This window comes from Oryzias latipes, chromosome 16 (genome assembly GCF_053564925.1).
Source record: "Oryzias latipes strain Hd-rR chromosome 16, Olatipes_Hd-rR_3.1".
In the NCBI taxonomy this organism is placed as follows: Eukaryota; Metazoa; Chordata; class Actinopteri; order Beloniformes; family Adrianichthyidae; genus Oryzias; species Oryzias latipes.
Window position 1 is genome coordinate 27,871,345 of NC_136252.1, and position 11,484 is coordinate 27,882,828.

The following is an 11,484-nucleotide window of genomic DNA, read 5'->3' on the forward strand; positions in this document are numbered from 1 at the left end:
TGGTCAGCGAAATATAAATTTTAAATAAGTGAACTGTCTCGACAAGGATTGCAAAGTATAGGATTTACATTATTCTTTGTCTAGCTGCTTTTCCCAGCTCTTGTAATTCCTGGCCAATGACTGAGGAGATCTTTAATCAATTAATTTTTGTTTGTAACAGAAAAGTCCACTTGAAGGCAGAATACAGACCAAGTTCAAGGTTCAGTAATCAATCCAGACCAAATTAAGTGAACTCGGTCCAGACCATTGGGCTTTTCTTTTCTGACTACACCCTATAATTGAAAAGAATTCTGGCAGAAAAGGATTAATATAATAATATATTTAATATGTGATATAACATTTCTAAGCTTTTTTTGTCTGTTTTAAAATTCACAGATTCCACAGGGTAAAAGAAAGCATGAAGGGAACACCAGAGTCAAAAAATAATAAAAATAATAAGACGCGTCGCTTTTAGGAGTCAAATTTGATATTTGATCAATAGTCTTTTTCTAAAATGTGTCCAGTCTTGTGTGAAGTTATAGCCTACAGAGGTTGAAACCTGTTTAATTTTTGGATACGCAAAGGTATTTTCCTCTCCAAAACAAGCTGTTAACCTTTGTTTTTGTATTGAAGAAAAAAAAAATAAGGTTGCACAAAAACAGAATCATTTGAAACGTCATCAATTTCTTTTGAAAATTGATTTGAAAAAAGCTGTCGGTGCAAATCCACTGTCCTTCCTGTGTGCTCATGAACTGGCTTGCTTAGTTAAATGCCAGGACATTAGGAAATGTCTCACTTCTTTCACATGTGTGGGGATTTCTTCTAACTTGGCACAGTTCAGAATTATCCTGCAGTGAGATTCTTTGTCAGTGGTCCACACATTAACACTTGGGGATCATGACAAAAGGTTTAATCCTTAAAGCCAGAGAGGTCGTAGCAACCCTGCAGAGGGTTAGTCTCACTTCAAAAATCACGTTGCTTTCTTCTTATCTTTGCAGACTGACAGTAAACCGAGGAGATAAACTCTGCAATCGGCTCTGCCTTCTTGTTTGTTTGGTGGATCTCCTCTGTTGAGCTGATAAAACCATCAGAGTGGTGTCTGGTGCAAAGTTAAAACCCATCTTTCAATGTTATCCGCCTGAAAAAGAAGGGTGTTTACACAGTTTGTATTTGACTTAAATGTGAAGACATCAGTGAAGAGACATTAGAATAATTAAGATAAACGGTCGGAAATCAGCAGCGAGTGAGGATGCTCTACATTGTGCTGTAAATGGTTTAGAATATAATTGCAGTTTGTTTTAAAATGCTGCCTAAAAGAGAAAACTGTAGGGACACACCCACACCGGCCACATCAACTCTCTTTCAAGCATCCACTTTCAATGAAATCTCTATGTAAACGCACGTTAGCCCTTATTTCGGGCTTCTGCGTTAAGAACTTACACGTTCACGTGACGCTACGCCAGTCTGTTTAAGTCTACGTACAAATCATGCATTCTTTGATCGCGCCCTGAAAGTTCAACCTGCTGAACTTTTGAGAGCGAAATTTTGACCAATCAGGGATGTGGGTAGTTTATTTTAAAAAAAACACAGATGCGGCAAATATTGTAAACATAATTATGAAAAAAATAATTGCTGGAAATATATGACACCAAGTCTTTCTTATATCGGAACAGAGAAAGAAAAAGCCTGGAACGGGATTCATGGGATTTGCACCACTTTGACTTTTCGCACTAAGCCTCTACCAACTGTAGGTGGCACTAGTAATCAGTAAAAGAAACAAAAGAAGAAGAAGCCCTTCCCTGCTGCTCACTGCTTGTCTGGTCTGAACACCACCGGCTGAATGCACGTTCGTGAAACCGCGTATTAACACCTGCGAACGTAGCTCCACAGCACCCCCGCTGTCTCGCATTTATGCAGCCACTTCCAATGAAAAGTCAATGACTTCTGTGTTCTGAACTCTCACATTCACGTGTTGCTATACAAAATTGTGATTCCACTCACTTTCATTGACCGTGCACTGACCCCTAATCTGTCAAAACACTGAACTTTGACCAATCAGGGACTTGGATTTGGTAGTAACGTATGGATGGCGTTCTTTTCAAAACATAGAAGAACCAACTGTATGAAAATTGATAATGGAGGAGAAATGAATGATTAAAAAAGAGTTACAAACTTTCGTAGCGACGCGTGAACGTGAGAGTTTTAAAAGTGGAAGTCCAAAATGCTCATTCACATACCCTATTTAAAGAAAGCGGTCGCTCATATGGGCCTTGTTGAGACGGGTACGAACCTATCTTGAGATTAAACTTGAAAGATAACGTTTTAACAATCGTGTCACCTTATTTTGTGTTTTGATTTTGTTTGCAAAACTGGCGTTCAAAAGAATTCATTGCTAATTTAGTCCAGAATTTTCTGAATTTTATCCAAAATTTAGTCTATTTTTCACCTATTTTCCTGCTTTGGATAAAAAAAACCTTTTATTCTTATTTATTCTTTGACGATCAGTTCAGACGAAACAAAAACTGCTGTAACTATGGCCCACAAAGCAGATGTGTGAGGACGTTCCACCAGACACGTTTCCTCACTCTCGCCTGAAGCGCCTCCAAAGATGCAGGTCATGTACGACAAAGTGAAAAACCTCAAACGCTCAGACAGCTTTTGTGAGCGCTTCCTTGCTCCCACAGGTTGGTTTCCAGATGGGGCAGCTGCTGAGGCGCGTGAGTCACCGTGTCTGTTGTGACGCCCGCCGCAGCTTCGCCTTACCTGAGTGCTTCTAGACATGTCTGTCTGCATGTGAGGCTCTGAGCTAATAAGTGCCTCTCCTGCTTTCTGCCTATACAGGCAGCTATTTCATTTCATCTTTTTTCAGCAGCGTATTTCTGATCTTACAGACAAAACAAAGCATGAAGAGACGACAAACATTCGGTGCGCATTTGCCCTGACCTTAACCTCAAACTGCAGGCCTTGAGCTGTAATCTTAAAGTAAAACTTTGCCCAATGAAGCACAATATTGTCACTTTTCCTAAATAGCAACCAAAATTGGAGAATTTGATCATGAAAATTTCAACCATTGTTTTTACAGCACAGAAGATTAGGCAGACCGCTGTTTCCACTCAACTAAAAGCCTATAAATGCAGAAACGCAACAAAAATAAATAAAGATATACTGATGTCTCATCTTGTCATTTTAAATTACTAACTTATTATAGCATTAAAACTAATTTCAGCAAAAAGAAGGATTGCTTTGCAGTAAATAAAACCAACTTTTCATCCTCGCCTGATGAACCATTTAAAGGCTTTATGCAAACTCTAGATCACGCAACTTTGTGGGCTGCCTTTGTCTTTTTTCCTTCACATAATTGCTGTGTGCAGCAGAGCTGAAGGCGAGGTGTGAAGGTGATATTGTTCATGTATAGCACAAAGGAGTTGAAAATGTTCCTTCGGTGCCAAGAAAGTGCCACTCCAATGCTTACCAACATTCCTGACTGAACATACTGAGTACATTTAAGCACTGGAAGGATTCTGTTTTTCCAAGAAATCTGGATGTTCACTCGTCTTCTTTGTAAAAATAAAATTCCCCTCAGATTTAAAAAAACACAGTCTGGGATTAAACAGCAATGTTGTGATGAATATAGACAGCAGTGTTTATGCCTATAGAGCGGGTGCAACAACATAAAGTTGTTTGTCTTTGTGTTTCCCCCTATATGAATATGTTTGTTTGTTTTAGCTAAAACAGCCTCCCCACCCAATTACCTTTAATATTAAAACTGAGCCATTCATTATTATCATGTCAGTGTGCACTGTGAGTAAAAAACCTTACATTCAATTTGATTTGTTGATTTATTTTTGATTGAAAACTTGGAAAAAACCCCACAAATGTTTCAAAAACCTCTGACATACCCTTAACCAACTTGGTTTCTGCTGTTTTTTTGTCCATCCTTTTGATGGAAAAGTCAAGAAAAGCCCCCCATAACATTATTTAGTCCCGGAGGAAATACAGCAGAATTAGAGGAGAAAAGGGCGTTTACAAAAAGGAGGAAATGAAAACAAGAGGAGAAAATAGTGGATAAGATGAAACTACAAAATTAAATTAAGTCTTTTATCAAATTTGACCTGTGTAACAAAACATATTCTGCTGTGAGCTAAAGTAGTATGGACAAAGGTGAGGATGCAGTTGAGGCGAAAACCCTTCTTTTTTTTAACAGGTTTATGGAGCCCCCTGCTGGTTAGTAAAGGAACTTTACCAACCAGAGAAACCTTTGTCACACAAAATTAAAACTTAGTAGTAAAAGAAAATGACCTAGAAAATATGTAAAGTCCTTTAAAAAATGACTGAAATGTGTGACATTTGACAACAATTTTGTATTTTTAGAGATATAAGGTGAATAAAAGCTTATTAAGAGTTTTGGTGTCACATAACTTCAGAAATTATTCAGCTTTTAAATAAATTACAATATCACAATGGAGAAAATTGATTTTTTTAAAGAAATAGGGATTTAGCCAATAAATGAAAATAAAGTGAAATTTCATTAAGGAAAATTTACAAAATATTTCAGTTCATATGAACCTTTTACTTACTGCATTTGAATTTTGCTAAAGGGTAATTTAAAATAAAATACCCTCATAAATAAATTCAAATTACAGTAGTGTGAGAGTGCTAAACAGGTTTCAGACTGCTGCAGACACAAAGTTTTCTTTTTCAATGCAAGAAATTCCCTAAACCACAGAGTCCTGCGCTGTTTATCTGTGACTGAAATCCCGTCTTTGCTGACGTCTTTCACGACTTAATTTTGCAGAACAGCGATCAATGGTTGTGTGCATTGGAGAGCTGCAGGTTAAAGTGTTGCAGTTGCTAAATTTGATGAAAATGCATTCTTTGCATTTTTTTTGATGAAAAGTATGATGTTTAAATGAATGAAAGTGTCACATCTGATGGGACAAGATTAAAACTGAAGCATTTTTTTTACAAGGAAAAATAGTAAGAAAATAAAAAAAGACAACTGTTAGAGAAACGTTCAATGTCCCAGAGTCTTTAGTGCTGTAGAGTTTATTGTATAATTCAAGAACAAAACATTCAGATCAAAACTAACAAGGGACAGGAAGTGATAACTCTGTAAGCAGACTCTTTTCATGACACAGAATGAATATTATTACAGATTCACACATTGCACATTTCAGTCACAGTCAGAAAGTCCCCTGATTTGACCTCCATCAAACACCCATTAGTATGTCCAACATTTGTGATGTTTCAGTTGTTTTAGATCTGATGGCTTCACCACACCGATCATTCTGTTTTCAGACAGGTTCACTGAGTTAATCCTCATCTAAATCCTCCTGCCTCTAATCTATGAAATCCCAGATTATCTTTCATTTGTTGACAGCTGTTTTCATGTGTGGAAGCAGATGAAACCACACAGCCTACAGTACAAGACTGCATTTTAACATGTCAGAAAAACCAGATTAGAATAATTTGCTCTTTAAATCCAAGGCCTGAGATTAGAATGCATCTTTTAGTACATTCTTCTGTTGTTTTTTGTAAATTAATACATGACATGTCTTTTTATTGGGATGAGATGGTTTATTGTAAGTTTACTGAGGAGTAAAATTAAATCAATAAAGGGTTTTCTATCTAGGAGACCTTCATGAAGTCAAGTCATTTGAGCTTTCTCCATACTTTACTTTGTATGAGTTGTGTACTTTCATTTTATCCAGAGGTATCTAGTTGGTCTTGGTCATGCTTTTGGTTTTGAGCTCAGCAAGCTTGCTTGTCACAAAGTTCCACTTAAAAGACGCCTCCTCGTTCCCTCCTCCCAGTGTAACGTATTTAGAGAAGCTGTTGCCGCTCCTCTCTCCTCCCTGAGTCGCCTCGCCGTCAGCAACCTGCCCGTCCTGCTCGTCCTGGCGCTCCTCTGCACTGACCTCTGTCGCCCCTCCCTCGGCCTGCCCCCCTGCAGCCTCCTCATTTGCAGCTGCAGCAGCAGCAGCTTCAGCCTGCTTCTTGGCAGCCCAGTTTGCTGCAAAGCTATCCCAGAACCCAGAGCGTCTGTTGGGGCGAGGAGGCTCCTCTGGTTTCACTGCAAGGGGACTGACCATTCAAAGACAGTAATCAGTCATTCATTGACTCTGTGTTCTTCTTTACACCGATTCTTCAGAAATTTGTGTCAACAAAGCATACTGTCAAAGGAGTTTTTTTTAAATAATAAACAAATTTTGGTTAGATTTAGTGAGGAAAATTATCTTAAAAACTGACATGTCCAAAAAATATAAGGTATTGAAAGTTGATTGAAGCTGTGGATGTGTCATCTATGTGTTGCCATAGCAGCATTTTCAGTGTGATCACAGTTTACCTCATGAACATTTAAAACACTCTGACATCTAGTGTTCAAACGTAGTACTGCAGCCAAATTGAAGGCATTGTGTCTCCCTGACACCACATTTTGAGTTGATCCTATCTTCCAAACGTCGTCCTTGTTTTTAAAATGCGCAAATATTTCTCTTATAAATAGCTTATTAAGAGTTCCAATTTTTTTACAAGGTGGTTGTTTTCAAAAGAATGCAGCCAAACAGCTGGAGGTTAAAATTAGGTCTGGGGATCACTTTACTGTTAGGCAGAGCTATTCTGTTATACTAACTGTGAGTGTGACATGCAGTTACTAGCAGAAATATTTACAGGTTAAATATAATCAGGGTTAATAAGAGCTAGTTTGCTGATACTCCTTTTCCCCTGCTGCATCTTTTTGCAGGATTATTGGTGTCGTATCTGGCAGCCTGCTGGGTCTTTAAAACAGCAGCATGTAGGGGGTTGAAGTGATCATCAGCATTTAGTCTTAAAATTGTGATTGATAAAGGACAGGAGAATTCCTCATTTTCCCATCCTGTTTTTTTTTTATTAAATTAAACATTTTCCCTTTTCATTTTATTATTTTTATTATATTATTTCTTTAAATGAACAAAATATTATTCAGCTAAATCATGTCATCATCAAATCAATCATCAAATCAAATGAAATCATAAATGTGATCTTGTGTCTTTTGCAAATAAATTAATTGTATTGTTTCTCCTACATAGCTCAAATCCTCAAAACAATTCATCCCAGAAGAAATGAGCTCTGAAGTTTTTCACTCACTGGTCAGCGACTGGCGGGCTCTCAGTCTCCTCCAGAAGCTGGTGCTCATCCTCTTTGTTGAACAGAGATGATAGTCTGTTCCAGCTTTTAGTCCCAGCCCCCTGCATCTGGTTTAAAGGTGGAGGTGAGGGGAGACGTTAGCCTTTTTCTGTTTATTTGAATGTTTCCACTGTCTCTGAAAAGCTACAATCTTGATTTTTGACATACTTTTTTGGCCAACTGAGAGACAGCATTGGGCCCCTCATCTTCTTGTATCGGACTGACGTCATTCTCCACCTCTGATACCTAAAAAAGCAGCAACATGAACCCGGATAAATGAGGAATTTCCTTCACATGTGCAACCCTGCGGGGCCTCGCGGCTGCAGGATGAAGATGGAGCAGCAGTGGTTGGGTTGGGTGTAAATACTGAGCATCAAGGTAGTGAAGACACTGTTCTTAGTGATGTTGCCACATTATGAATCATTTGTGCCCTCTAGTGGACACCACAGTAGCAACATTCTAAAAACTTTCAAGGATCAGGCCGGTCACAAAGAAGCAGACAAGTGTTTGTGATCAGGAAAACACCAAAACAGACCCAATTTCAGACTGAGTTGATATGAAGTGTGCAAAGGTTGAATGTCTACTTCTGTTACATTATTTGAGGTAGTTTTGTCAGATTAATTTGAAGAAAAAAAGACAATAATTTCAAGTAACTCCAACAAATTTTACAATTTTTTGCACCATGTTTGCAGGACGTGTAACACGTCAAGGGATCACTGTCAGTAGCCTGATCTGTGCACGCCCCGGCACTCTGTCTGAGTCAATCACTGGAAGGCCGGCTAATCTCTTTGCTCAGCTCCTATGCAGGATCGAGTTTCTCCGATCGGCAGATATCTGGGTCAGGGTAAGAGAACCAGCTCCTGCATGGAACAAAGACACCGCAGTGGGCCAAAGATCATCATATTTTTATAATGCTATTAAAACAAAGGAGGGAGTCTGTCCAAAAGACATTTCAATTCAAGAAATTTCATTTTCATAATTTTCATTTTAAGAGGTCATGGAGAACAGGATATAGACTTGCTTCCATGTAAATGATTTCACACACTTTTCTCAACATAAAATCCTTTAAAAGTGAATCATGTGAAAATGAGTGGTAGATGTATAATTTAAAAGAAATATGACCAAAACATTTTTCGAACTACATATAAAACCTGTCATGTAGAATGTATTTATCCTCATAGCAGACCAGTCATCTCTGATCAACAGTAAAGCCTTTATGTGGTTAAAACTTGCTTTACATTAAGGAAATACAATACATTTTCTATCAATAATTAAATGCCTTAAAGGAATAAGCATTCACCACAAGCTTCAGTAAAACAGCCTGTAGACTCATATGACCCAGAGGTAAATAAGAAATGATTTGAAACACAAAACTACATGACTTTTTGAGTTTAGCACCAACAACCACTGTAACTTCATCACACAAAATAATCAAATGTCATAGATGGAGAAAAGTACTGACCTCTTCTGCCATCTCCTCCTCATATTCAGGATTCAGAGTCTTCATCACTTTGCTTTTATAAATCTTCCACACTGGATTCATTTTTGCACAGACAGATGCTCGGCCTCGTGGAGAAAAGTCTCACCTACAACAACCTCAGTCGTCTCCGTGTCCACCCTCCACCAAGTCTGCACTTCCAGCTCCTGCACGTTTCAGTTGGGCCTCAGCTGCCCTGTTTCCATTCAGAAGTCCTCCAGCAGCAGAGTCTAAAGAACTTTTTCAGAACTGAAGGTCAAGTCTTTTCATGCTGCTTCTTGTGATAAAAAAAAAAACAATTTCTTTTTTTTTTTTTTTGGTTGTCCAAGAAGTGAGATTAAAAACAGCTGATCTCCAGGGGTGTCAGGAAGTTGGGCAGCTTGTGCATCTGCCCAAAGAAAACGGCTCACACACACAGTCGTCACAGTCCAGAATACCTGCCTCGGTTACCTGGAAACAGGTGTGGATTTCCTCATTCATATTTTAGAGTCTCTTTTCTCAAACCCGGAGCCTTTTGTCTGCCAACGCTGCTGGACCGGCTCCTGTAACCCTGATGCGCCTACAGGTGCACGAGCAAACCTCTGAAACGTTTGAAACTCTTTGTTCATCTCTCTGGTTTGTCGCAAATGAACCAGAATCAATTTCTTTAACCTGAAGTGCTTAATTCCTCTCTGTACCAGTTTATTACCTGCATATTCTTTATGGAAACTCACCTTCAACCACCCATCCTCTGTTACCTGACTTCTTCCCCCGCATCCATCTCCTGTACCTTTATTGGTTGTTGATTCGCATCATTTAAACACCATTAAGATTTAAGTGCACTACCTTTTTTTGTTGCTTGGCAACCTGAGAGGTGGTGTGGTTTGCTGCTAATAAAGAAAAATGGATGAACGTTCAGGTGGCTGACTGGATTTACCTGACTTTAAACAAACTGATCAGATTTTCAAATAAAAATTTAGCTGTGCAAATTTTTCGTTTTTTTTTTAAAGCTCTGGTCAATCTGTTTATGGAGAAAACAAAAGATGCTTCTTATTAAGCGTGTCCTCTTTACTGGCTTTTGATTGTCATAATGGCGTATAATAAAATTTCTTTCGGGATCATTAAATTCTATCTATCTATCTATCTATCTATCTATCTATCTATCTATCTATCTATCTATCTATCTATCTATCTATCTATCTATCTATCTATCTATCTATCTATCTACTTTTATAGCCCTTTTCTACCTTCCTCGAAGGCCCAAAGTGCTCTACAGTCACAGTTTCATTCACACACTGCTGCTCTGCTGCCAACCGTCCACCAGAGGCAAGGTGGGGTTCGGTGTCTAGCCCAAGGACACTTCGACATATGGAAAGGCAAGGCGGGAATCGAACCTGCAATTTTCAGACCAGAGCCTACCGCTGCCCCACTGTTGTTCATAAAGAATAGCGATGAAGCTGGAAGATCAGGTGCTTGAATTATCAATACAAGTCTAAGGGACGACACTCCCACATGTGAACGCTGACATGAGCTGCTTATTTAAAAGAACTCACTTTGACTGTGGAGGGACCAGCTCAGGTTTCACAACGGAAAATTCGCACCGAGGTGTTTTATTCAGTCAACGCAACACGCAAAGGAATGACCTGTATCCCTTTTTGAGGGTCTAAACAACCTGTAATAAACTGAAATAGATTTATCCGTCTTTAAAATGACTTCTAGGTTTAGTGGTAGGTGTACCATCATGAGATGATGGCCTCAAATGACCAGCAGGTGGCATGAGAATTGCTGTTTCTTTGCCTCTTGAACAATCATTTTTACTATTTATTAAGTCACTTATGCCATAAATCACATGTGTTTTATATTTCTTTTGACAAAAGCCTTGTAATACTTTTAATAATAGCCTTGAAAATTTTTACCTGACATGATTTATACCAAACAAGCACAGGTATGCTTTTACAAGCAAATTTGTTTGGTGTTTTTTTTTTCTTTCTTGCCTTTAATGTGACCTTTTTTGGGTCATTGCATTAAAAAAGTTGTGCAAATGTTTTTTTTTGTTTTGTTTTTTTTGCTAAGAAAACCGGAACAAAGTAAGGCCTTTGAGCTATTTCTCCACCCACTTCATAACAAAGAAGAATGCTGGTCTGAAAAAAGGACCAGCAGCAGAACTTTTACTCCAGATGTGTAAACTGTAACTGTAGGAAAACAGTTGATTCTTTCATGCTTGTTAAGCTTTAGAGAGCATTTTAAAAGAGGTCATGTAGATGAACATAACATCTTATTTCCTGTTTCTTTACCTTTTGAAAAGCTGTCAGATTGAAAAAATGTTTTGTAATACTCTGTCAGTCAATTACCTCCTGTGAGCGCTAGAGGGCGACATTATGAACGGATCCCTTTCTTCTTTGTGCAGCTTGACAGATTATGGAACACAATGTACAAAACACACAGGACATTATGTCATGGTTTCCATCATACCAGCCAATCACTACAAAGTCAAATGCAGGCATAAGAATTGTGAGAAACTGCCACAAATCGATGTCCGAAAACAAATGATTGTCTGTGAGAGCTAATCATTTTGAGGATGTTCATCTCTGCAGCTCAGAGAGCAGAGCTGAAAGGAGTAATCAGGCTGTTGGTCTGAGAAAAGTCAAATCTGCAGCTGGGAGCAGAGCTTTGAACGAGCAATGACGAGTTGCTTGGAAGAGTTTCTGTTTTCAGACAGTAAACATCATTTAATAAACCTGAGCAATTACACAGCTGCTTTAACATAAAACCAAAGCTTTATTCTGCCTTTCTCAGTCATGCACTGAGAATTTTACAAAGTTCTACAAACAAGATTTTAGAACATTAGACGTGAATCATTTTCTTCAGCTGTTTTCCAAACCTGG

The 11,484-nt window shown here is 38.5% G+C and overlaps 1 protein-coding gene across 2 annotated transcripts; it reads right to left on the minus strand.

Annotated features, from left to right (window-relative positions):
- Positions 1 to 5,009: 5,009 nt before the first annotated feature.
- On the minus strand, positions 5,010 to 9,023 carry LOC105355999 (uncharacterized protein C1orf232). Of its 2 annotated transcripts, none has more exons than XM_011485667.4 (4): positions 8,606 to 9,023; positions 7,312 to 7,389; positions 7,105 to 7,211; positions 5,010 to 6,063 (listed from the first exon to the last, which is right to left on the minus strand). In XM_011485667.4, the coding sequence occupies exons 1-4, from the start codon at positions 8,684 to 8,686 to the stop codon at positions 5,697 to 5,699; spliced, it is 633 nt and encodes a 210-aa protein (XP_011483969.1). In that variant the 5' UTR covers positions 8,687 to 9,023; the 3' UTR covers positions 5,010 to 5,696. The 2 variants fall into 2 exon arrangements, with proteins under 2 accessions (XP_011483969.1, XP_078788887.1); XM_078932761.1 differs by lacking the exon at positions 8,606 to 9,023 and adding an exon at positions 7,825 to 7,963.
- Positions 9,024 to 11,484: the final 2,461 nt, after the last annotated feature.